The 26,984-nt window shown below is 43.9% G+C and overlaps 1 protein-coding gene and 1 pseudogene across 1 annotated transcript; both read right to left on the bottom strand.

Moving 5' to 3' along the window:
- Positions 1–207: 207 nt before the first annotated feature.
- On the bottom strand, positions 208–25,389 carry LEMD1 (LEM domain containing 1). Its single transcript, XM_045876106.1, has 5 exons — positions 25,308–25,389; positions 24,579–24,701; positions 21,639–21,709; positions 1,558–1,634; positions 208–406 (listed from the first exon to the last, which is right to left on the bottom strand). Exons 1-5 carry the CDS (start codon positions 25,387–25,389, stop codon positions 208–210), a joined length of 552 nt encoding a protein of 183 aa, XP_045732062.1.
- Positions 6,403–6,959, bottom strand: LOC123845339 (cilia- and flagella-associated protein 276-like; annotated as a pseudogene).
- Positions 25,390–26,984: the final 1,595 nt, after the last annotated feature.

The following is a 26,984-nucleotide window of genomic DNA, read 5'->3' as shown; positions in this document are numbered from 1 at the left end:
TGAAACTTGAGTGGTGAACTAGACAGCACGTAAGGCCCCATCGGCTTTGAAATTATGAGCTGGGTACGGATTTGTGAGAGCAGCATAGTGGATAGCGACGTGGCTATGGGGCTGGGCATCCCCCTTCGGAACAGTCTTTCTGTTCTTTCCTGCACCTGGAGGGCTTAGAGTAGCACTCAGGGGCTCTCTCATTACTTCCTAAAGCACTTAGCCAAAGAACGGCTTCCTTTCCACTGTTACGTAGACAAAGATCACAATGATAAAGATGCCAAACATAGCAAGCTTCAAGCCCACTGGAAGAATTTCTAGGTTCCCGCACTCAAAACTCCTGTTCACGGGCCAGTAGTCTGTCTCTCGGGTGCTACTCCATCCTTTGAATCGGGTGTCTGATGCTCTTGAAGGTAACCTGTGAAAACATTAGTGGCTCTTAGGGTTGTGGACAGCTATGACTTGAGCACCCCCTTAAAGTATGTGGCCCTTGAGCCCCACGGGAGCAACCGTGGTGGGGCTAAAATTTAGTGAGCAGCCCTCTACTTGTTTAAAACCTATGCTGATTTCAACAAGTGAGATCAACAAGGTATCACAGGGATGTGAGATCCCTAAAATCCCCCAAAGCATTAGTATTACCACCTGCTTGCATAACATCTTTCAATGCTGGCCCAAGGCCTGCCGCAGGGACCCGCAGATCCTCCAATCCCCACTGGAAATGGGTACAGGTAGATGGGGGACGCCAGTTCCCATGCTCTCTCCTGTCTCTCTTCACAGGTGTGAATAAGGACTACCCCTCAGGGGTGGGATGGGAAGCGCTTTTGAAATCTGCTAATGTTGGTTTAAAAGGACAAGATGGTACGTTCTGAAATCTCTTAGAGTTTTATGTACCCACTTGTCTAATCCTGGAAATCTGCCTCACTTTATTCAGAAGTTCTGGAACTTTCCAGAAGACTTTACTTTCTGAACAACAAATAATATGGCCTGTCCTAAGCTCTTATTTCAGCTACCTGCTCCTTTTCTCCCCCCTTTCTCCCTATTTTCCAAGACACAAATAGGAATAAACGTCTCCAAAGACTACAAATCAAGACACGTGACTTCTGGTCTCAGTTCACTGTGACTTTTGGCATCCTCCTCTGCCTCTCTGACCTGTTTCTTTATCTCCAAATATAAGTGGTGAACTAGACAGTATACAAAGTCCTTTCAGCTTTGAAATGATGAGATATGGGATGCCTGGGTGGCTCAGTCGGTTAAGTGTCTGCCTTCAGCTCAGGTCATGATCTCGGGGTCCTGGGATCGAGCCCTGCATGGGGGGGGGTCCTTGCTCAGCGGGGAGCCTGCTTCTCCCTCTGCCTGCCGCTCCCCCTGCTTATGTTCTCTCTCTCTCTCCCCCCCTCTCTGACAAATAAATGAAAACTTTTTAAAAAATGATGAGATACTATGAACCTTTCTTCTTTCTCAACAGATTCTTTTCAGCCTCAAACCTTTCACAGAAATCTGAATAACAAATTTTTCCCCAGGAGTTATATAAGACAACAATATCCTCTCATACACTAAGCAAAGCATTACCTTATTCCCTCAGAAGTCTTATAAGCCAGGCAGTAGATATCTAGGGCTTTTGGTTTAGTGATGGTAGTCTCGGGTCTCTAATGAACAGAAAGAAAATATCAAGAAGAATTTATTGTTTCCAATGTCTTGTACAAAGGACTTTATTTTTTTATTCTAGAAAAAGCCATATAATCTGAGTACTGATAAATGTTTTTGGTATGTCAGGTATTTAGCCACCTTGTAACATGAACTTTATTTGCCTTTACTCAATAATTAGCAAAAACATTCAAGTGCCATGGAGTAATATTTTACTTTAGTGACTCACACATTAACAATAGACACACTGGTAAATAGGGTCACATGATGCAAGTAGCATTCTGGTCTTAAATATCAACTCTTTATTTTGCTTTTGTACTTTATTGCTTGGAGCTTTCTCTATGAGCAGGTGTCATTTGTATATAAAGAATAACAAAAAAACAAGTTGGGGGGGTGCCTGGGTGGCTCAGTCAGTTAAGCGACCGACTCTTGGTTTTGGCTCAGGTCATGGTCTCAGGGTCATGAGATTGAGCTCTGCGTGGGGCTCCGTGCTCAGTGGGGAATTTGCTTGAGATCCTCTCTCCCTCTGCCTCAGCAACCACCCCCCGACTTGCACGCTCCCATATGCATGCTCCCTCTCTCAAAAAATAAATAAATCTTTTTAAAAATTAAATAAATAAAAAAAAATAAAATAAAAAAGCAAGTTGGCCATGGACCAAAACTGGAAAGTAATTTCAGAAAATGAAACTGTTGTCCTGTAAGAGGGATAGAAGTCAGGACTTCAGCTCAGGTCATGATCCCGGGGTCCTGGGATCGAGCCCCGCATTGAGCTCCTTGCTCAGTGGGAAGCTTGCTTCTCCCTCTACCCGTCCCCCTGCTCATGTTTGCGTGCTCTCTCTCTCTCTCTCTCTGAAATAAATAAATAAAGTCTAAAAAGAAAAAAAAAGAAAAAGAAAAAAAATAACATACACAAAATCATGAAAACACCTTCTGGCACATAGTCAGCCTTCAATGAACGTTAGCAATAATGATTATGATTCTGGTAATTATTATTCATTGCGCATTGCTGTTTTTCCTCACGGGCCTGGTTTTCCTTGACTGTCCACTCATGGTTATGATGCAGGCCTCCTCATCCTCAAATGTCTGCAATGTCCAGGCCAGGCGTGTTGTGTCTGCAGGACCGATGGTCTCAGCCCAAGGTGGGCTGGGGAGGGCAGGGCCCGGTGTACCATCATTTACGGCTGGTCACCCCTTTCCCGGTACTGGCCACGGATGCCCAAGCAGCTACGGCCTCCACCCTCGCCTCCACTCCCTACCTCAGCTTCTTAAAGAAGTTGTTCTTAACAGTGGTTTAGTGGTACCCAAGCCAGGCCTCTGCCGATGGTGGGAACCCGTGCCTAGCACAGGGTGCCGCACCCAAGGAAGCAGCTCACTGCAGACAGAGCACACGTACATACCTCTATGATTTCCTGGAAGAGGGGGACCCTTGAGGAAAAGGGACTTTGAAAATTCTCACCAAGGAGCCACGTGGGCTAGTGTTTGCTCACCGAGAGACACGTCAAACTATTTCCAAGGGTGTAGGAAAATCGTTTATAGGCACATCCTTTTTTTCCCAACCTTTTTAATTACAGAAAGCTTCAAGCAGACACAGAAGTAGACAACAGTATAATGAACCTCCACGTACCCATCACATGCAACTTCTTTTTAATTCTCTTACATGTAAAAATAGGTCTGTTAAATAAAACACTGGGTATGGAAGTCTTTTTGCAAAATCAAATTACAGGATTTCACAGCTCTTAGGCCATCCAATACTCCCTCCCTTCTCTTCTCCCCTGCCACAGCAGGGTTAGGTCTTTGATTGCCTTTCCTTTTATCATTGCTGTCCTTTACTATCATTCACATGTCGAGTTCTCCTACAGCATGTAAAAGGTGGACATTGTGATTTTCAAAAACGGAGCAATTACGGCCTATCAACCTGACTGTGCAGCCATCAATAATAATAATAATTATAAAGTCAGGGGAAAGGATTATTGATCACAGTAAACAGAGTACACACACAGTGATGGCAACTGGCTAAACTCATCCAGCACATGCACATAAACAACAACTAGAGGGAAAGAGAAACAATGAAACAGTTTTTGTGTCAGGTGGCATGTTTAGAGTTCATTCATTTTTCATTTAAAAAAATTCTTTTAATGTTGTTAAAATACGGTTTCACTATGAACACCATTTACAATGGAACGAAAAAATATTGGTGTTCATTAAAGCAATGGCTTAGTGAGGGTGAAATCGCACCCATGGGGGAGTGTAATGCTCCTTTCTCCCTATGCCCAGAGCTAGAATCTGCAAAAAAAAAAAAAAGCTGGCTATTTCCAAAGCATTCACAGCTGACCATGAAGGGGATGTGGGGCCGCCTCTGCTTCCCCACCCTCTTCACTACCGCCCCTGGCATTCAAGTCAGAAAATGACACCCATCCACATATCATTGATCACAGCTGTAGTTACAAATATAATAATAATTCTGAGATATGGCAATGCAATAAACAATGAGTGTCTTAATATAATCCTAGCTGACACTTAGTTATTTCCTGTGTGCCAAGCACCACTCTAAGCATCTTACATAAATAAACCCACTTAATTCTCAATACCACCCTATGAGGAAAGTGCTTTTATGGTGCCCATTTCACAGATGACAAAACTGAGGCGTGGAGAGTTTAAGTCAAGTGCCCTTGGTCACACAGCTGGTGAGATGGTGGAGCCAGGAGTCAACTCAGGTGGTGTAGTCTCAGAGCCCCTGCTGACGACCACCCTGCTGTCCTGCAGAGGGTGGATAATGAGGCTTTACTAGAAGAGAATTAGAAATACTGTGTTCTGAGCATCTGTTGTCTTGGGCATTCAACATGCCCCGAGCCACGTAATCTTTCTCACAACTCTGTAGTGACCATTTTATAGATGAGAAAAGAGAGGTTTATGGGAGTGAAACTTTTTGCCCGGGTTACACAATTAGGAAAAGGCACAACCATGACTGAAACCCCCGTATTCTGTCTCCAGTGCCCTGTTGTTCTTGTTTTATAATATTTCTACCGGGGAAACTCATCATAAAAAATGGAGCAAAAACATGTTTCTAAAAACTGTTTTCACTAATTGATAAATGATCAAATCATTAATTCATTTCCCGTGTCAGTGACACTTGTAACCATCTGATCTCTTCTTAAATATTTTCGATGAATTGTTTTGTTTTGTTTTTCAAGAAGATTTTTCTAGGTAGGCTAATTTTGTGCTAATTCTGGGCCACTTAGTATATCTGTGGCATCCGAAAGTGGAGCGTGTATGAGATATTATGTTCTCCTGTATTATAGGGAAGTACAAAACTCTGGGCTAATATCCAGAACCAGACGAACAAGAATCATTTTGTTTTCCCATTCAATCCTTACTCATCAAAAAACGTATTTGGTTTTTGACAACGATCAATTTCCTTTGACTAAAGCCATTCATTTTGGGGCATGAGGAAATACGAGTGTGTTTGCATTTCCACGAGATGTATATTTGACAAGGTAGACCCAAACCTAGCCAGAGTTGTCATAGCCTGACCCCTGCAGTTACAGGCAATCAGAGAGGCGTGTCGTGGGCTGTGCCAGTTTCCTCCCCGTTCCTTTCTCTTACTCTCCCAGGACTTCTCTTCTTCTTTTTTTAAATTTTATTTATTCATTGTTAGAGACAGAGAGAGCACAAGCAGAGAGAGAAGCAGACACAGGGAGAGGGACAAGAAGACTCCCCGCTGAACAGGGAGCCCGATGCAGGACTCCATCCCGGGACCCCGGGACCACGACCTGAGCCAAAGGCAGCTGCTCAACCGACTGAGCCCCCCAGGTGCCCCTCTCCCAGGACTTCTTACTGCTGGCCTCTGAAGAGTCAGGAGGCAGTGCTGTTCTTGGCGGTGTGGACGAAATCCTCTCCTAACTGCAATGCGTTACACTTTCCAGTCACTCTGCTTCGTGGACGCAGTTTTTCAAAAACAGCTTATATTATAGAAGCAGACATTTTTACCAATGGCTTAGCAAACTGGTAATTGTGAACCTGCTCCCAGGCAGGAAAAAACCTTTTGATTTAGAGCTCTTTAAAATTGAATTAACCTCAAATCCCTTTATTGACTAAAAATGATTCCGTTAATAAAAGATCCTACAGTAATTTCAGACTCTTCATTGTTTTTACCTCAGCCTTGATTTAATAAAGCTCTCATTTTCAACATTGTGCTCTGTTAACCTAAGTCATGATTTTGAATTTATTAAATGCCTTCTAAAGTAATCTGTACCACATTAACAAAAGAAAGATTGAAAACCTTATGATCATCACCATTCTTGTTTCTTTTTTTTTAAGGGAATCTTCTAGCAAACCAGGAATAGAACGGGAACTTCTTTAACTTGACAAAAAGTGTCTTCCAATACCTACACCAAAAACCATACTCAAAGGCAAAATGCTAAATGCATTTCCTTTAGAATCAGAACCAAGGAAAGAATTCTTTCTTTCTTTCTTTCTTTCTTTCTTTCTTTCTTTCTTTCTTTCTTTCTTTCTTTCTTTCTTTCTTTCTTTCTTTCTTTCTTTATTTGAGAGAGTGAGAGAGACGGAGAGAGTAGGAGCAGGGGGCAAGGGAGAAGCAGACTCCCCAGGGCAGGGAGCAGGGAGCCAGCCGTGGGGCTCGATCCTGGAACTCCAGGATCATGACCTGAGCCGAAGGCAGACACTTAACTGAGCCACCCAGGCGCCCCCAAGGAAAGAATTCTTTTTTTTTTTTTTTCATCCAGCACAATTCTATTTAATGGAGGTGGGCAGCAGGATGTTCCATTATGATTAATTTAGTCCAGGGACCTGTCAACATTAGGTAGAGAAGCCACCATCATTCTTTCGGGAGTAGCCTCCATTGGTGGCTGCAGTGTGAGGGGACACTATGGATCCCTGGATACTGTGGATAGACTCCTTCTTAGGGTTGATCCAGTGTCTGATGTTAGCTCGGGAAGTGATGGAAGGTGGCGGAGGAGGGGGTAAAAGTTCTCCAGGGAATTGGGTCTTGATGATTCCATGGGTATCCTGGGTGGTCTCCTGAGTATCTCACTTTTGTTCTTGAATGTCCCTGAGTGGTGGTTGTACAAGGCTGCTAAGCGGAAATCCAGGTCATCCTTTGGTATCTCAGGATCAAAAAAATAAACATCCTGCCTCATGGAGGTGATTGTGGGAGTTGAGCTGAGCCGACTCCAGGGTTGCTGTTGCTGAGCAAGGTGAACTGGGTTCTTATATGGCAGTTTCTTGGAAGCCCGGAGTTTTCCCAGGAAGGTAACATCATTATCCAACGTAGGGTGCTGGAAGGGGTCTCGGGTGAAAGGCATGGTAAAATGTGGAGTGAGCCGCTGGTGTGAGGGATGGGACTAAGGAAAGAATTCTTATTATCACTCTTACTTAATACTACAATAAAGGGGGTCTTAGTCAGTCCAGTAAAACAAAACAAGACCAAAAAAATGAAAGGTATACAAACTGGACTAAAAAAATCTACAGAAAAATTATTATAATTGCAGAGGGTCATTGTTATAAGATCAGTATGCAAAAGTCAATTTTGTTTCTATATACTAACAACAAACCATTTAAACATAATTTTTAAAAGATACTATCCCCAATAGCAACAAAATTTAAAAACCTAGCACAGCTACCTACTAAAGCTAACAAAAGATGAGCATGACCTACACTGAGAAAATTATAAAATCTTACTGAAGGACGTTAAAGAAAATTTAAATTAATGTAAAGAACATGAGCAGGAAGACTCAACAGAGTAAAGCTTTAGCTCTTTCCAAATTAACTCATAAAGTCAATAACATTTCAATCAAAATTTCAATATGAATTTTCCATGGAACTTAATACGCTCATTCTAAAATTTATATGGAAGGACAAAAGGATAAGTAAAATAGAGACACTATTTTAAAACAACAAGGAGGGGTGCCTGGGTGGCTCAGTTGGTTAAGCGACTGCCTTCGGCTCAGGTCATGGTCCTGGAGTCCCGGGATCGAGTCCTGCATCGGGCTCCCTGCTCGGCAGGGGGTCTGCTTCTCCCTCTGCCCTCTTCCCTCTCGTGCTCTCTGTCTCTCATTCTCTCTCTCTCAAATAAATAAATAAAATCTTAAAAAAAAAATAAAACAACAAGGAGGATGTGGGCTTGCTAAGGTCATTAAAACATTCTGCTGTCGGCACATGCTGGACAAGCTGATCAGAATAGAGACCCCGTTGAATTAATCACAGCTTTTGTTTTCCGTGGTTTATGATGCTTTGACATCTCGAGTCTTGCTAATCCTAGAGAGAATGCACATGAGCAAGCCTTTCATAGGCAAGTCAACCAACCCCAAACCCATATCCCCAGCTACCGCCTTTGTCTCTCATATCCCAAGCCAATATTTTCCCCTGCTCTAATTTGGCCCCATTCCTGGCCAACTAGGAACCAGTCTTGTAGCCCGGAGTCCACTGAAATTGCTCAAACTAGCCAATCCTAAAATGCATACCTTGCCTGACCAATTTCCTCCTGCAAAAACCACAATAAAGTCGGTGCCCATATCTTCCCCTCACTGCCACCCCCCCACTTGATCCTGATACTTCCCCACGTGGCCCTGCCTGCCATGAATTCTCTCAGTGGTAGTGTCTCGTGTCTGTCACCATACCTGATAAAAACAAATTCTGGGTACATTTTGAAACACCCATGTAGGTACGGAAATCTGATATAGGACAAAAGCTAACAATGCAGAGCAGAAGAAAAAGAACAGACTTCAAAAATGAGATTGGGAACAAGATGGGATAGATATGCTTCTCTCAGTTTCTTCTGCTGAGTATCGCTCCAAAACTTGGACATTATATATAAAGCAAAGGTAAGAAGACACCGAAAGGTGGAGAGAAGCAGAGGGACTAGGGACCTTGGCACCCAAGGACTGACGCGTGGTGAGTGCCCTGGGTCTTCCTCTTACCTCCCATACCCCCAGAGGCAGTGCTGGAGAAACTGGCAACCTGAAAACGGTAATGGGTGCAAATGGAAAAAGTCCCCAGAAAAACCAAAGGACAGGAAAGGAGAAAGGGGCAGCCAAGTAAGACAGAAGACTTTTTGACAGTCACTGTCCTACCCCAGCCACAGAGCCTACCCCCGTCCCCACCACCCAAGGTGCAAGGGGGAAGCCTGGACCACCAGCCCCAGGTGTCAAACCCTCCCTCTTCCCACAGGGGTGGAGTCAATGGAGGCCACGTGGGAGCCCCCCCAGCAGCCTAGCAACAAGGCACCCCACATGAACACCAGGGTGGCTGTGGAGGCCCAGTGGGGGACCCGGACTTCTATCCCTACCTGACAGCAAAGAGCTGACACCCCTCTATCCCCACCAGTGTGGAGTCTGAGGAGGCCTGCTAAAACAAAAGATTTAACTGAAATCCAGAGTCTCATAAACATCAACAAATGGAGATGACACAAATGTTGGAATTATCTGACCAGGATTTTAAAGCAGCCATCATAAAATGCTTCCAGGAGCAATATGAAAGGTTTGTAACAAATGAAAAAAAAAATCAACTCCTTGCAGAGAAGTAGAATATATACAGAAGAGCCCCGTGTAAATTTAGAAGTGGAAAAAAATGCAATCACCAAAATTAAAAACTCACTAAATGGGCTTGACAGAGGAATGGGGAACACAGAGGAAAGAATCAATCTACATGAAGATAGAACTGTACAAATCACCCACAACAAAACCCAGAGAGAAAACAAGAGAAAAAAAAAAAAAGCACAAAAAACAGATAAACAGAGTCTTGGGGGATTACAATAGAAGATCTAACATTTCTGTCATCAGAGTCCCTAAAGGAGAAGAGAATGAGGTCAGGCTGAAAAAGATATTTGAAAAAATAATGGCTGAAAATGTCCCAAATTTGGCCAAAGACATAAATGTACAGATTCAGGAAGCTGACTGAATTCCAAACAGGACAGATGCAAAGAAATCTATGCCAAATACAAATCATAATCAAACTTCTGAAGACCTTTGTGCATCAAGAGACATCACCAAGAAAGTAAAAAGGCAACCCACAGAATGAGAAAAAATATTTGCATATCTTTCATCTGGTAACACTCTGGCTTTCAGAATATATAGAACTCTTACAACTCAACAATAAAAAGACAAGCAACCTAGTTAAAAAATGGACAAAGGGCTGGACTAGACATTTCGCCAAAGAAGATACATGAATGGCCAATAGCACATGAAAAGAATGCTCAACATCATTAGTCATTAGTCATCAAAATGCAAATCAAAACACACTGAGATACCATTTCACATCTTCCAGGATGGCTACTAAAAACAAGTTGGCATAGAAGGACAAGTGTTGTCAAGGATATGGTGATACTGGATCCCTCAGACATTAGTGTGAATGTAACATGCTGCAGCTATTGTGGAAAATGGTTTGGCTATTACTAAAAATGTTGAATACAGAAATACCACATGACCCAATAATTCCACTCCTAGGTGTATATCTGAAAGAATTGTAAACAGGTATTCAAATACTTGTCCTTGAATTTTTACAGTATCACTTTTCCCAATATGCAAGAGGTATAAACAAGCTAAATGTCCATCAACAGATGAATGAATAAACAAACTGTGGTCTATTCATATAATGGAACACTATTCACTCAAGCCCTGATGCAAATACATGCTATAATGTGGATGAACCTTACAAACCATCAGCTGGGTGAAAGGAGCCAGTCACAAAATAGCACATACTGAATATTCCGCTTATATGAAATAGCTAGAAGAAGTAAATCCATTGAAACAGAAAGCAGATTAGTAGTTGCCAAGAAGGGGTTGGGGAGGATCTGCTTAATGAGTACTGAGTTTTATTTTGAGGTAATGAAAATGTTTTGAAACTAGATAGAGGTGATGGTGTCACAGCATTATGAATGCCCCAAATGCCAGTGATTTGTGCACTTTAGTAAATTTTAGGGGTGCCCAGGTGGCTCAGTCGTTAAGCGTCTGCCTTCGGCTCAGGTCATGATCCTGGGGTCCTGGGATCAAGCCCCGCATTGGGCTCTCCACTCAGCGGGAGCCTGCTTCTCCCTCTCCCACTCCTCCTGCTTGTGTTCCCTCTCTCGCTGTGTCTCTCTCTGTCAAATAAATAACATCTTAAAAAATAAAATAAAATAGTAAATTTTATGTGAATTTAATCCTAGTCGAAAAATTTCTGGGGTGCCTGGTGGCTTAGTCGGTTAAGCATCTGCCTTCGGCTCAGGTCATGATCCCAGAGTCCTGGGCTCCCTGCTCAGTAGGGAGTCTGCTTCTCTCTCTCTCTCTCTCTCTCTGCTGCTCCCTCTGCCACTCCCCCTGCTTGTGCTCTTTCGCTCATGCTCTCTCTTTTGAATAAATAAATAAAATCTTTTAAAAAAAGAAGAATTTCTGATTTTTGTCACTGTAGTGTGAATATCCTTATGTCTTCAGTCTAAGGAAATACATACTGAAGTTTTGGGGAGGGAGTAAAATGATCATGATGTTTACAATTTAGTCCAAGAAAAGAATAGATAAAATTATAAAACAAATATGGCAAAATGTTAAAAATTGGTAAATCTGGGTGAAGGCCACAGAAGAATTATTTGTTAGAAACTTTCTGTAAGCTTGAAATTATTTTTTTCATTACTTTTTTTTAAAGGCACTGAGGAAAGAGTGAAAGACAAGGCCCAGGTGGGGGATGGTAATGGAGGAGGCTATGCATGTGTGGGGGCAGGGAGTAGATAAGAAATCTCTGCACCTTCCTCTCAAATTTGCAGTGAACCCAAAACTCCTGTAAACAAAAAATAGATAAGCCCAGACTACTAGAAGATATGTGCTACACTTATGACTGACAAAGGATTAGTATCCAAAATATATAAAGAGATCCTGTAAATTAACAAGAAAAAGATAACCTAATAGAAAAATGAGCAAAAGACATGAACTGGCACTTCATAGATGAGAAAACACAAATGACCAAAAACATGTAAGAAGATGCTCAACCTTATAAGCAATAATAAGCAAATTATTATTGTAATGAAATACAATCTTATACCCATTACTTTGATAAACATTAAGTGTGGCGATACTAAATTTTGAAGAAGATTGAGAATGACAGAGCTCTCCATATATTGCTAGTAGGAATGTAAGATGGTGCAGTCACTTTGTAGGGTGATTTAACATGATCTCTAAAGTTGAAGAGGTCTGTGTCCTTGGCTATCTAACAATTCCACTCCTAGGTGTATTCATTCAATCAGAAAAAAATTCTTGCCCATGTATACAATGGTTCACACATCACAATGTTTGTAGCAGCATTGCTTATAATAGAAAAACTTGGAAACAATCCAAATGTCCAATAAATAAGGAATGGATCAATATATATATATATTTTTAAAGATTTTATTTATTTATTTGACAGAGAGAGAGAGAGAGCACAAGCAGGGGGAGTGGCAGGCAGAGGCAGAGGGAGAAGCACGCTCCCCACAGAGCAGGGGGAGCCTGATGTGGGACTTGATCCCAGGACTCTGGGATCATGACCTGAGCTGAAGGCAGTCGCTTAACCAAGTGAGCCACCAAGGCGCCCCTGGATCAATATATTTTTACAATAACTATACAGCAGTGCAAATGAATGAACCAGGACTACAGATATTGGAAGAAGCCCATGGCATAATGCTGAATGATAATGGGAAGTTATAGAAGAATACTTACATGATGATGTTATTTATTTATTTATTTATTTATTTACTGAGAGAGCTAGAGAAAGTGAGGGGCGGTGGCGCGGGGCAGAGGGAGAGAGAGAGAGAATCCCAAGCAGGTTCCACGCCCAGTGTGGAGCCTGACGCGGGGCTCGATCTCATGACCCTGAGATCATGACCTGAGCCTAAATCAGGAGTGGGATGTCTGATCAACTGAGCCACCCAGGCGCCCCATGATGATGTCATTTAAATAAAATCTAAAATCAGGAGAAACTAAAGTTGTGGATACTATAAAGAAAGGAAAAGAATGAAAAGTAGTGGGCGCCTGGGTGGCTCAGTTGGTTAAGCGACTGCCTTCGGCTCAGGTCATGATCCTGGAGTCCCGGGATCGAGTCCCGCATCGGGCTCCCTGCTTGGCAGGGAGTCTGCTTCTCCCTCTGACCCTCCCCCCTCTCATGTGCTCTCTCTCTCAGTCTCTCTCTCTCAAATAAATAAATAAAATCTTAAAAAAATAAAAAATTAAAAAAATTAAAAAATAAAGAATGAAAAGTAGTAAATTCAGGATAGTGGTTACCTTGGGGGAAAGCAGGGAAGAGGAATATGATCAGGGAGGGCTACATTGGTCTTCAACAGAATTGATTTATTTTTTTAATCTCTGGGATGGGAATCTAACTGCTCATTATAGAATTCTTTATACCTTTTTTAGATGCATAAGATCTATTATCATAAACCATCAAAAAATATTTTCAGGTTTGAATTTTTTTCTATTCCCTTGGGCAAATTCCAGCTATCCATCTGCATATCTGTCAGCCCATTTAAACTGTGCTGATTTCTGTACCAGGGCTTCTACATGTGAATGGAAGGGCCACCAAAGAGTGCCTCATATGGATTCTCATTACAAAGCAATCATCAGAAAAGAAGCCTTTTGCTTCCATGGGTGAACAGATGTCCAGAAGTCCTTCTGCGGTATCACGGAAAGAGACACTGGGGGGAGCTGTTTCACTACTCAGGTGCCTGGTTGTCCTTCCTTCCCTTATGGCAGCCTGATCTAATGGAAATGGCAATAGGATGGAAATTAGGAGGCTGGAAGTCCATTTCCGATTTTTCTGCTACCTCTCTGTGTGGTCTTGGGTGAGTCATAATCCCTCTCGGCCATTTTCCTCATCATTCCTCACCACACAGCCTCCTTCAAGAAGACTTTCAAATAGGAAATTCCATGATCAATAATTACAATAAATCACTCCTAAACTCATGAATAGTGATGAACAGGGCCTGGTTCTTGCAAAACCTTAACAAGTCCCAAGAGATTAAAGTAATCTGGGGTTCTCGTATGGGAGGTACAACGGGGAAACTCCTCTCCCTAAACTGATACATACAGCCATAGACCCATAATGCAACGGATAAATTAGCTAAAGTCAGGGTTATAATCAGAGGTGAAAAGGAGAAGCTGAATTTTCTAAATAAATTCATATTTTCCGGTAGAAAGAGAACACCACTACTCATAATTCAGTTTTATGAAAATAACTTTACCTTTATTAACATGTTATCACTGTAATCAGAGTTTGGTTTCACTATCTCTTCCTGCTGTTCCTGTATTTCAAAAACTGGGTTCTATTACATAGAAAGAATCAGCATATAATCAATAAGATAAAGTCATATTGATCGTTAAGCATATTTAAGCATATCTACCAGGAGGTTAGTATTTTTACAGGGAGAATGTTGAATTACATTCCTTGTAAAGACAGCATTTAGCTCCCATTAGCACATGTTACAGGTAAGAACAGAGGGCTTATTAAGTAGTTATAGAATATGTAATTTACTCTTCACTTTGACCCAATTGGAATATACAACTACTACTGGGAATAAGGATGTTTTTCAATTGATTAAGAAACTGTTATAGTGATGTTTAACGTCGGTCTCCTAAAACCTTTTCATGCAACTCAACTCAAACTGCACACTTAAATAGTCCTTTAATACTTATTCCCGGGCGCCTGGGTGGCTCAGTTCGTTAAGCGACTGCCTTCGGCTCAGGTCATGATCCTGGAGTCCCGGGATGGAGTCCCGCATCGGGCTCCCTGCTCGGCAGGGAGTCTGCTTCTCCCTCTGACCCTAACCCCTCTCATGTGCTCTCTCTCAAATAAATAAATAATAAAATCTTAAAAAAAAAAATACTTACTCCCTTGGCACATTGGGCCTCCTGATGGCAGCATTTGGGGTAGTCAATGCACATGCTAATTATAGGCCTACAAGGTAACTTATCAGCAATAATAGGAGAGTAAAAATCCTATTAAAGTTTTGGCACAAAGATATGGAAACAGACCTCAAAATTGGAAGCAAAAAAGAGAAATGAAGCTTTCCTTCCCTTCCTTTTCCTCCCCTGGGAGTCAGTGTGGGAAGAGGGAACATGGACGCGGAGGGTCAGCATGTCCAGAGGCCAAAGAGATGGAGTGCAGGGGGCTGTGTATATGGAGGGGGGCACTGGGGTGCCTCGTGGCTGAAGAATGGGAACAGTAGGGGAGAGGACAGCATGAAGGCATTAGTGTGCCAAGGAAGAGAGACGGTGAGGGGACGGTCACGTGGAGGGGTTGGCAAGTCCAGTGGTGGAGGAAGGGGGTGATGGGGGTTATGCAGAAGGGGTGGTGGCTGTTACGATGGGAGATTGGTTACACTGAGTAAAATTTTTAAATTGAGCAAAAATATATTGAGGATAATGGAAGCCAGTTTTCTCACAGTCGTAGGAAGGGGAAAGGTTAGAAGGGACACTGAAATGGTGGATTGGAACTGGAGGTCAACGTGGACTCGTGGCTTTTAACTTTATATGTAGAGAGATAAAAATAGTTACAGACGTTTAGGTGTATGTGTACATTTGCAGACATTTATTTTTTATCTCTATGCACTGAGAGGGCCTGGAAGCAACAACTCCCCAGTAGCAGTGAGCTCCCTAAAGGCCTAGATTTTGGTTTCCAAATACCACCCTCCAATAAAAGGAACCAAGGCTCCCAGAGCAGGAAAAGCACAAGAAGGGGCTGAAACATCTTGTGCTGGAAATTAAGAAAATCCTCAAGGAATAATGAAGACATATTAAAAGGACACAGTATCTGTTTTGAAGGGGCTCCCACTGGCCAAATCTGAAACAATTTAAGCATTAAAATGATATCAATGAATACAACCTACTGAATCAAAAGGAATCAACAAGTCCATGCTAATATATATGGATTAATGAATACGGGGAGCTCTTCCTTACGGTAGAATGTCAACTAATAAATATAGAAGGAAGAATAGAAATAGAAAATCTTTTTGTCCTTATTTTTAATTTTTTCAAGTAATCTCTCTGCCCAGCGTGGGGCTTGAACTCGCAACCCCGAGATCAAGAGTCACACGCTCTACCAACTGAGCCAGCAAGGCGCCCCTAGGAATAAAAAATCTTAATGGGCCATCATCATAATGGAGGTGGAATCAGGCAGTCCTCCATGGGTACTGGGGCTAACAGATGAGGTTTGATGAGGAACACTATGTTGGTATCATTTCAGAATAATTCCCCACAAAAGACAGTTCAGTTACAAAGGGGAAAATGATGGCTTTATGGAGACATCTGACAGATGCCAACTTTCCCAGGTGGTTTAGGTTACCATCACCAGCAGTGGGACAGGATGACATTGTTCCCTGTTGTGACACTCTGAGAAGAGCATAGCACCCCGTCTGAGGAATTTCTGCCCAGAATGCAAGGCCTCTATGAATAGTCAAAAGGAAAAATCAGACAGAAAAAATCACCCAACAGAAATGAAAGGCCTTACTTTTTAAAATAGTCAAGGGTGTGAATGACAGGGAAAGATTGAGGTACCGTTCCTCCAGACCGAGAGGCAAAGTGCATTCCTGGATTGGTCGTGGACCAGAAAGCAGAAAGACATTTTGGGGACAATTGGTGAAGTTTGTATGGGGTCTAAATATTAGATGGTAGCACTGAATCAATGTGAATGTCCTTCTTTGGAGTGTCACATGGTGGTTATGGAGGAAAGTGTCCTTTGGTGGTAGGCAGAAGACGTGCAGGGGAGCTGAGAGACTTCCCATCTACAGCTGGCCCTCAAACGGTTCAAAGACACAATGGCAGGGCACATATGCACACAGAGCAAATGCAGTAAAAGCCAACTACTGGATAACCTGGGTGGAAGCAATCTAGGAGTTCCTTATGCTAATCTTGCCACTGTCCCTAAGTTTGAAGTTATTTCAAAATAAATTATTTTTTCAATGTTTCTAAAGGCAGGGGAAGGATTTAGCATAAGATTAAGAAGAAGGAGTCCTTAGATACAAGGAGGGCACATAGGACTTTTTTTTTTAAAGGTTGGTCTGCCTCATTCAACACACAGCACTCACAGAGAACAATCTTTAATTATATCTGTATATTGGGTGCCTGGGTGGCTCAGATGGTTAAGCATCTGCCTTCAGCTCAGGACATGATCTCAAGGTCCTGGAATGGAGCCCTGCATCGGGCCCCCTGCTCAGCCGGAAGCCTGCCTGCTTCTTCTTCTCTCCCTGCCTCACCTCCTGCTTGTGCTCTCTCTCTCGCTTTCTCAAATAAATAAATAAAATCTTGTAAAAAAAGATAAATATACCTGTTATATAATTATATAATAGATAAATATACCTGTGGGCACTCTGATAAATCCTTCTCTGCAGCACTTAGGAGTTCAATACTGAGATTCAGTTGCCATCATACTATTTTCCATTAAGCAGTTTGCTTTGTTGTGTAGATAATTAAATATCGTGCTTTTTTCATGATAATACTGATGATAATAGTAGTTATTATTGTACTTATATGGCTCTTATGATGTAGCATCGCTACTCTGTTTTACATATGTTAACTTAATCCTCGCAACGCTCTATGAAGTTGAGACCATTATTGTCCTGATTTATAGATGAGGAAATTAAGACTGGGAGGTCAGGTGTCTTGTCCAAGTCAGTTTCAGAGCTGGGATTTGAACCCAGGCAGTCTGGCTCTGGAGTCCAGATTTTTGATACACATATTCTTTGTTTCCAGAGCTCATTTTAAAGTTTCTCCAGGGCAGGAACCATGGCTCCTTTTGCATCTATTTTCTTCCTCAAAAAGGTCTAGCACAATGCCCAGTATAAATAGTTGTGAACTCACAGGCTGAGACCCAGGGGTGGAAGGTCTGTTGCAACCATTCCCTGGGTGGTCATCAATTCACTGTGCCCTAAGCATTGTCCCTCAGGAGAATACGTTAAGGTATGTCTAAGAGACAAAAGAGATAGTACAGAATAGGAAGTCAGAGAAAGGGAGATCATCAACATCAATATATAACAAAGGTTCCCTTGGGTTCAGCCAACAAAGACTGAGTAACTCCCTCCTTCCTCTCCCCATATGGCTGGCACTGGATTCAATGCAGAGGATTCAAAGACATCGGTTTTCACGCTCGGAGTTTTACAACCTGAAGCCAAAGCTCTTAGGCAGAGGGTGGGAGTTGGGGCGGATTGAAAGGGCAGATTGCTAGACCCAGACCCACAGAACACATTTTTAGAAGCTCCTGGAGGAATGTGTCACATAGGTGGCAAGATGAGAAGAGTTTTCCGGGCTGGGAGAACAGGGAGAACAGGAGAACCAGGATTCTGGCAGGAACGAACATGCGTGTCTGGGAGTGAACAAGGAGACACCGAAGGGGCCAGGGGCGCTCCGGAGCACCCAGCTCCCAGGCCCAGCAGCCCTCTGGGGATTGGACAAGCAGCCATCCAGAGACGGGAGTGCACGTGCAAACATCTCCACCCCTGGAACCACTCTTAAGCCCAGGGTGCCCAGATGCCCTGGTTTGCCAGGACAGTCCTGTTTGATTCCTGTTATTCCAGCGTTTCTTCTAGAAGTGTCCCCTTTCATTCTCAAAAGCATCCTGCCGGGGGTGTAAATGACATGGTCACCTTACTCAGAGGCCACTTTATGCAGCCTGACATTGCAGATCATTCTGCTTCCCCAACACCCCAAATCCCATCTCCCCCTCTTTGGTAGAAGGGACTTAGAGCCTGCATTACACACATTGGCTTTCCTGCCTTCTCCATCACAGGAGGCACCCGCTGTGCCCCGAGTCCATCTGATGAAAAAATCCCCAATTAAAAAATATATATTGGCCTGACTTCCTGAGTGATCTTAATCTCCAAAGCAGTGGGCTGCATTCGTGATCTGATAAAACACACACACATGCAGGATTACAAAGTGTCTGGAAATGGACTTAATGAAAATCTCAAAGTAGTTTGTATTCCACTGGAAACCCTGCTAGGATGAGAGGGGAATAGGTGTTCCTTGGTGTTTCAAAAAAATGCAAATTCTGCCTCTCCAGCTACTCTGAGGGCAGTTAGGTACACAACACTGCTCTTAAGTAATTAAAGTCTATGGTGTTAGACAAGTGACTCCATAAACACACTTTTTACCACCTTTTACATGGAAATTTAAATGCTTATTTACATTTCCTTCAGAATTTAATGTTGAACAGATGTCTTGAGGCCCTTCTGAGAATCAGAACGGCTTATATAAATCCTTCAGATCCAAACATTTCGGGCCCTCACAAACTTTCGGTTGAATTCTATTGCCAATTCAAAATATTGATGTGGTTTTATTTCAGGTTTATGGAAAGCAAAGACCTGAAGGGTGCTGGTCCCGCCCGCCTGCACTGCAAATACTCAGGTTGCTTTGTTCCCCCCTCCGTGTCTGTGCAGGATCTAGACAAAGGGGTGCTCTGCCCACAGGAGGTTTTTTGAATGGAAAGGATTCCTCTGATGAGCCATTTGGAAGATTTAAAACATCCTTTTAGAAAGTTTGATAAGCTATCAGAATTACTTCATCAGATTTGAATTCTGTTCAAATGGGAAGCCAAAGCTACATCCACTATAGGAATGTGTACTCGGGGTTTCCTTTTCACTTGCTGAAACTCAGCGAGGAGTTTAAATACTAGAACATATTGGGGCGCCTGCGTGGCTCAGCCATTAGGCGTCTGCCTTCAGCTCAGGTCATGGTCCCGGGGTCCTGGGATCGAGTCCCGCATTGGGCTCTCCGCTCAGCAGGAGCCTGCTTCTCCCTCTCCCACTTCCCCTGCTTGTGTTCCCTCTCTCGTTGTGTCTCTCTCTGTCAAATAAATAAAATCTTTTAAAAAAATAAAAATAAATAAATAAACACTAGACCATATTGGCAAACTAACCTGTTTGTTGCTAGAGCGGTTTGGCAGATGGGATGAGGTGAGCTCTGGGCTCCTACTCTGTGTGAGAGCCTGTAACAGCTACTGCAGGGGAGGGAGGGCAATTTTAAGGGGATGCACAGGCATGGCTTTGGAGTCGGGTCCTTAAACAATCACAGGATTTGAACCAGAAGAAAATGGGCAGGGGATGGGGGTGCGGAGGATGAAAAGCATGCCAGACATAAGGAACGGCTGAGGCAAAGGCACATGGGAAGGAAGTGAGAGAGGTGGGAAACCAGGGAAGAGTCTATAGGGTGATGAGGGAGATACTGGAGTCTCTTCGTGGTGCGTGGTAAGTTTGCGCCTTGTTTCCAGGCGAAGTGAGTGTCATGGCTCAAGCTCTGCTTGTACATCTGAACTGGAATCAGGAAAGGTTAGAGGCGGAGGTCAGTTAGGAGGATATTACAATTGTTCCGATAAAAATAAAAAGTAATATGGGGGCGTCTGGGTGGCTCAGTCGGTTAAGTGTCAGACTGGATCTCCGCTCAGGTCTTGATCTCAGGGTCCTGAGTTCAAGCCTGCATTGGGCTCCATGCCCAACGGGGAGCCTACTTAAATAATAATAATAATAATAATATGGGTGCAAGTTAGGATAGCAGAAAGGAGGGATGGATTTTTAAAAATCATAATTCAAATCCACTGGCAACTGTTTATATGTGAGGGGCAATGGGTATTCCAAGATAACTCTGAGGCCTTGAGCCTGGACAGCGGGAAGGTGGTGAAACCATCAAGGTGAACAGAGGCCACAAATGCAGGTTTGGGGTGAGCAAAAATGAGCTTGGTCCTGGATGTCCTCAGTGGGAGGAGCTGGGAGGTAGAGCTCACCACAGAGAGAAAGATAAATACACTTCTGCAATCTATGAAATGTTCATGATTATAAGTAACATTTGCTGCATGAATGCAGGAAGGAGGGGAGGAAGGAAGAAAAGACAAGGAAAAGTAAAGAGCTCTCTGGGAGGGGGCTGGATGTGGAGGCCTCTGCCTAGGGGGAAGGAGCCCGTGTGGAGGCTTCTGTGTGGAAAGATGACATGAGGTAAAGGGAAGGAGGCGGCCAATGGAAATGATGTAGAGCAGGAGGAGAGGGGGGCTAGAGACAGATCTCATTGAGGGGCCAGAAGACAGGGTCAGAATGGAAACTGTCGGGGCGCCTGGGTGGCTCAGATGGTTAAGCGTCTGCCTTCGGCTCAGGTCATGATCCCGGGGTCCTGGGATCGAGTCCCGCATCGGGCTCCCGGCTCAGCGGGGAGCCTGCTTCTCCCTCTGACCCTCTCCCCTCTCATGCTGTTTCTCTCTCGCTCGCTCTCTAAAAAATAAATAAAATCTTTAAAAAAAAAGAATGGAAACTGTCCGAGGGGCAGAATCAGGAACCGAGCCAGCACAGTGTTGTCAAAATGGAAAGAGAGAGGCGTCTCTAAATACGGAGGGACAGTGGTCAGAAGACTGGGAAAAAGTCCTTGGGGTTGGCGTCTTAGAGTTCATGATGTGAACTAATTACATGCCTCCTTCTAGAGCTTTCCCTTCGCACCCACCCTGTGAGGTAGGTATTGCCATGAAGCTGCACAAGGAGTTGACATCTGTTAAGTGACTTTCCCAAAGCCCCAGAACAAAGCCCAGGGAAGGACAGGGACTCTAAGCCAGCGAGGCCTCACTGTAAAACCTCTGACCCTCACACACTTGGCCATGAGCTTCAACACGGCAGTGAGGGTGGAAGCCAGAGCTCAATGTCTGGGAAAGACAAGGAAGCAGGAACTCACATTGCTTCTCCGCTCACGCTCATGGTGAGTCTGGAACCGTGCTCAGGGCTCCCTGCCAATGTGGACCCTGGAGCCCCAGGAAAGGGGAGGGGAATGGCAGCCGGAGGGCAAAGCAGGGTAGCCGCAATCTCAGGGAGGGGCAGGAGGACGGTGACTCTGGGTCTTGAGCCAGAACATGGAAATAGTTTCACAAAACAGAAACCTGCATTACAACGAGCTGCTGTAAACTAGGATTTTACCACTAGACCAGAATGGAGTCACTTGCTATTTCCTTTCTTAATACCTTTGGGAGTGCTATTTCCTATATTTAATATATTATGGGTAAAAGTATTCATGCATTAGAATTGTACATACTTTTTTGGGTCCCTTGTTTTTTTCTGATGAGAGAATGATATTTCCTTTCAAAATGATAGTGGCATTAAGCTCTGGATCATGGAAAACAAAAGGAAAATAGGCCATGAGAACATACGAGCTAGAAAGGGAAATAAACACCAGTCATCGGGGTGAATTCTCCCAATTGTAGGGCAGGAGAATTTCATGAGGGGAAGAAAATTCACTTTGCCCTTCTGAGGGCAAAGGGCATTTCTGCAGTGGCCGTTGTGCAAAGCGCTGAGCCTGTCCCCGGGGGACACGGGAGGGCTCCTAACAGGAAGGCCGTCATAACAGGAAGGCCGTCATGTCTGTATACATTCTATACACTGTATACATTGCTGAGCTCAAGCTGGCCGCTCCTCTGGGCGGCTGGTTTCAGTCTAGTCAGTGCCCCTTTGAACCAGCTGCAAGCCTCACGCATCCTTGAATGTCTAGATCGGGCGGGAGGATTTTCTCCTGTGTCCGAAGAAGCCCCTAGAGGAGGGAAGGCCAGACCTGTGCTAAAAGGCTTTAACATCGGGAAACTGCTGGGAGCAGGAAAGGTGGTTGTTCGTCAACCCTTGGCTTCAGCTGGTGGAGAAGCATTTTGATAAACTCGGAGCAATCAGGGGCTGTTACACACTCAGAAGAGCTGTTGGAGGGGATTTTAAAGGAGCCCTCCAACTCCAGAATATTTGGGAAGCTGGAAAAGAGGTTCGACCATTAAAGCTATGTCCACTCGGTGCCAAAACAATGAGTGAAAATGAGAAAAAAATCAAACCTACCCATTGTCTGGATAACCTACCGCTTCACCTTAGGTCTGCACTGGGCCCCTGTCACACGCTCCCCACCGTGTCCCCACCCCAGGACGAGGTGTTTCTGTGAAGCGCCCAAGGCTGAATCTCCCCAGGACCTTATCAGTCCCGTGGCAACCCCTTCATTCTGATGACACCGGGGTCTCTGAGGCTCCTCCAATGAGCAGACTCAAACTTCTGATTCAGACCTGACCCGGAGACAGCAGTCATTGCCTACTTGACCTAAGCACCGTCCACTGACACCGTAGCATTGCATGACAAGGGAGGGACTGACCCAGAGCTTTCTCCTCTGACCTGACTGCCTGAAGTTGGCTGGCGTCAGGTGGATACAGTCTGTAAGGCAAAGGCAAAGCTTACAAACTGAAGGACCCATTCTCGCGGCCTGGGCATACATGCCCCTCTGCGGAGGGCTGCACGCTGGGAAGCAAGAGAGCTTGGCCTAGGACCACCACAGCTTGGCTGTGCAGCTTTGACCCGCAGTCCTGGGCAGCTGTGAGCAGTAAGGACACAAGGCTTCCTCTCTGGAATCTTCCAACCTGGCCCTTCATTTCATTAGAGGGCTACTCTAGTCCCTTCAGCTCCTGTCTAGGGCAGGAAACACACGCAGTCCCAGGTCTGGGGCAGGACTCTGAACATATCCCCCATCCAGAAAGGGTCTGGGGTATGCTCAGGGGCCGGTGGGGTCCATATCCCAGTCCTGCTGCTCTTTCAAATGAGGCCGGCCACACGGGACTTAGGGAAAGCTCTCAGAACTGCACCACCTCGATACCAGGCATCACCAGGGGATTTTTCAGAAGGCCCCAGACACTTATCTTACTTGTTAAACTATTCACTTGAGCTGTATGAAATTGCCATTTTTTGGTAGGTCAAACATGGTCAAAAAGGTAATGTGTTCATCCTCACAATAGAAATTGTGAGAACAGTGTAAGGCATATGGTGGAAAGAGCACAGTTATGAGAACCAGACCTAGGTTCAAATCTCAGTTCTGTCACCCTCTTTCAACAAACACATCCTGCATTCCTGCTCCATGTCTGGTACTGTTCCAGGAGCTGGACATGTAATGGTGACAGAGACGACGGACCTTGCTCTTCATGGCACATTCTGGGGGCGCTTCCTAGGTGTTCGATGTTGGGCCACTCAGCTTCTCAGAACTTCAGCTAAAAGTTTGTGAGGGTTAGGGCGCCTGGGTGGCTCAGTTGGTTAAGCGACTGCCTTCGGCTCAGGTCATGATCCTGGAGTCCCTGGATCGAGTCCTGCATCGGGCTCCCTGCTCAGCAGGGAGTCTGCTTTGCCCTCTGACCCTATGCCCTCTCATGTGTTCTCTCTCATTCTCTGTCTCTCAAATAAATAAATAAAATCTTTAAAAAAAAAAAGTTTGTGAGGGTTAAACGAGATATTGCACTTAAGGGCAGACATGCACTGGAGGCCTTCAAGGCATGGTAGTTCCTGTTATTTTTCTGTGGCTCATGGAGGACTCCTAATAAATATTTATTGAATGAAACAGCCTTGGAATGGATTATAGGAATCTTCAAGCCCACCTCCTACAGGAGAATGGTGCCCGTGGGGGCAGGGGCCACTGGAACAGAAGCCCCCGGATCCCCACAGCTCTGCACCTACCCTGGGGCCCGCAAGAGACCAGCTGTGGTCAGCTCCCATGAAGTCAGGAGGGCGGTAGGCATAAGAGTTCCGGAAGGTACCGTTTGGTTCATCTTTCTGAACGGATTTGAAATCATTTAATCTGAAGAAAATAATTGTCCCATTTATTGATTGAGGCAAAACAGAGGTTGGGACCTCAAAGGAGATGTGGAAACTACCTGCAGGAACTCCCGGTTTTAGAAATCAAACACAGATTTGGCTCTGGTTAATAAGAGGACATGAAAATTGACCAGGTCCCCCCCCCCCCCCCACCACCACTTTCCATCCAGTGGGGTCACTGGCATGAACATGGACATGGAATAACGGATTCCTCTTGTAGCCCGGGGGCCTATTCTCCAGGCTCTGCGTGCAAACAGGCCATCTGGACATTTCATAGGTCACCCTGCATAGCATTTCAAGCTACACAGATCATCCCAGACAAGGTAAGAATAAGCACACAGTTGCTATCTAGCAGTACAGCTTCTAATGGTACCTTCACTGTCGTCATCATCCTGAGCTCCGTCCAGCTCCTCAGGTCCATTCATCACAGGTGATGTACAGGGAGGTGAGACCAACAGTTGCACCAACTTTTTTTCATACACTTTTCTGGTGGAAGCTGAAGAAGAATGTGGAGAACAGATTAAGTTATCCCGTTTGTGTAGGCGATCTCACTGCACGCTCGGTATTTCACCACGGGATCCTTATTCGTGTACCTTACACTGTTGGTTAATTACGGCCTTTACAATCAGGTCCACCCCACAGCTATTCAACGCGCTCCTATCCTTCCACAAACAATGAAGTTGAGGCCTCCATGGATTAGCCAGGGAGGCAGGCATTGGATATATCCAAAAGTAAGACTGACAAAGTTGTACTTCCCATCTATGGGGAATATGAACAATAAGTACATAAACAGTTAACATAGTGCACATCCTAGAAACGAAAAAAACCAACAGGGTGATACAACCAAGAGTAAATGGGTTTTCCTTGTTGGAAAAAACCAATCCTTTCTCTCAGGCCCCATACTTAGTAACCTGTGTGTAACATCTGGGTGTATTTATCACTTCTTCCCCCTTTATGGTTTTCTGTGCTTTAAGAAATTTTTTCTATTTCCATTTTAATGTTTTTTATTGCATATGTTCCTTCCACTGTAAATAATTTTAAATCTTGGGAGGTAGTTTATAAGTAATAAATGACGAGTCTCTAATATTTGCCTCATACGTACGTAGTATTGGTCCAGGTGAAAATCCAAGCTTACTAAGTTCATGCTGTAATTCATAGTCACTCAGACACTTCACATCCACCATGGCGTAATAGGAGTTTGGTCTCTTTCAGACAGTGGAATCTATGAAAGAGGAAAACATTAAGTTCTTTAAAGCAGCCTTACAAATAAGAACTAAAAATTTCCCGAAAGTCCACAGAAGTGCTTTACAACCCAATCTCTCCAGTTTTGAAGGTACACGGGCAATAACCCCCCAAATCAGCATTCTCTGCAATAAATCTCTCTTGGGTTTAGGTTGCCTCAATGCAAGGCTTTGGGTGGGTGTCACTTTCCCCAATGTCTCTGGGGTTGAATTATTTCTAACTTTTCTACTTAACTCATGTGAGAAAAGTCTTCTGCACCAAATGAACACGTGAACAAATATTTCTATGACTGCTTAGGAACTCTGAGTAAGACTCAGGCACTGAAAAAATAAGAAGTTAATTAAATATGAAAGAGCTGAGAGAGATTTTCTAGTGAGTTAAATAAAAGTTATTTATCCCTGCCCTCCTTTTGATGAGAGTCCAGAGTGTTCAGTTATTGCAAACACTAGTAGTTTTCACACTTGTAATTTAACTTGGAACATAACGAGATGGTAGTTTTTAATTAACCGCCAGCAGACTTTGTAATTGCTGAATTGGCATTTGAAAAAAAAAAAAGTCAGCTATTCATTCTCTGGCACATAAATTGACTTATATAGGCTTACACAAGTCTTGATTGGCTTTCCTGTCCTACACCAGCCTCAAGTTCAATCACATTTATGCCCTTGATCTCTTTATCCCCCTAAAAGGACCCCTCCACCTACTTAACAAAATCCTGAAAAAGACACATTTGTTACACCTTTCAACAGAGATTTGTAATGTAGAAGTTTATTTATTGTACCTCACTGCTATTTCCAGGCTTTTTAATATTGCAGTGAAAACAACTGCAAGAAGATCACTCAGCATCAGAGGATCTGGACCAATTTTAAGTCATGACTTTGCCTTTATTGGTGATCAATCAATGTCCAATTAGGAAGAACATTGTATACAAGCTGGAAGAAGCTGTGAGTTGTCATGTATAACAGGGTTGTTGGAGAACGCCTCGCTTTACAGTTCTCCTCCTTAAAGCTACACTTGGACCAGAGTCACATTCTGGCACAGAGTAGAGGCTTAGTAAATGGAAGTTTCCTTCTTCTCTACGTGTTGGGGAAGCTGAATTAACATGTTTGGCCCCTAGGAAACGACCTAATATAGAAAGGAAGAGGACAATACATTACTGTTATTACCCTTAGAAGCTAGCTTAGGCCCATCCTGCGACATTTCTTCCTGAGAACAGCTGTCTGTTGTTTCAACGCCCTCTCCAAAATAACCTCCAAAAGAACCCTCATCAATTTCAAGTGACACTAGACAACTGCCTAGAGGGAACACACATATGGAAGAAAAGTATTCAAATGGAATCCAACTGGATGATTAATCCACTTACCCCTTTACATGGTTGTCTAAAGGCTATGCAGTTGGGTTGGGTACTAAAGCTGGGGGAGTTTCACCCAAGGGTTTCTAGTAGCAACCAGTCCCTTTTTGCCTGTTAGATATTATGGTAATCACAATACTGACAGTGTGACATCAGTAAACCCCATAGCAACAGACTGATGTGAAAGCC

This window comes from Mirounga angustirostris, unplaced genomic scaffold (genome assembly GCF_029215605.1).
Source record: "Mirounga angustirostris isolate CCGP_5_RB_7025 unplaced genomic scaffold, mMirAng1.0.hap1 SCAF_6, whole genome shotgun sequence".
NCBI classification, from domain to species: Eukaryota; Metazoa; Chordata; class Mammalia; order Carnivora; family Phocidae; genus Mirounga; species Mirounga angustirostris.
The sequence above is the reverse complement of the archived record's forward strand: the minus strand, read 5'-3'. Positions and strand labels throughout refer to the sequence as shown.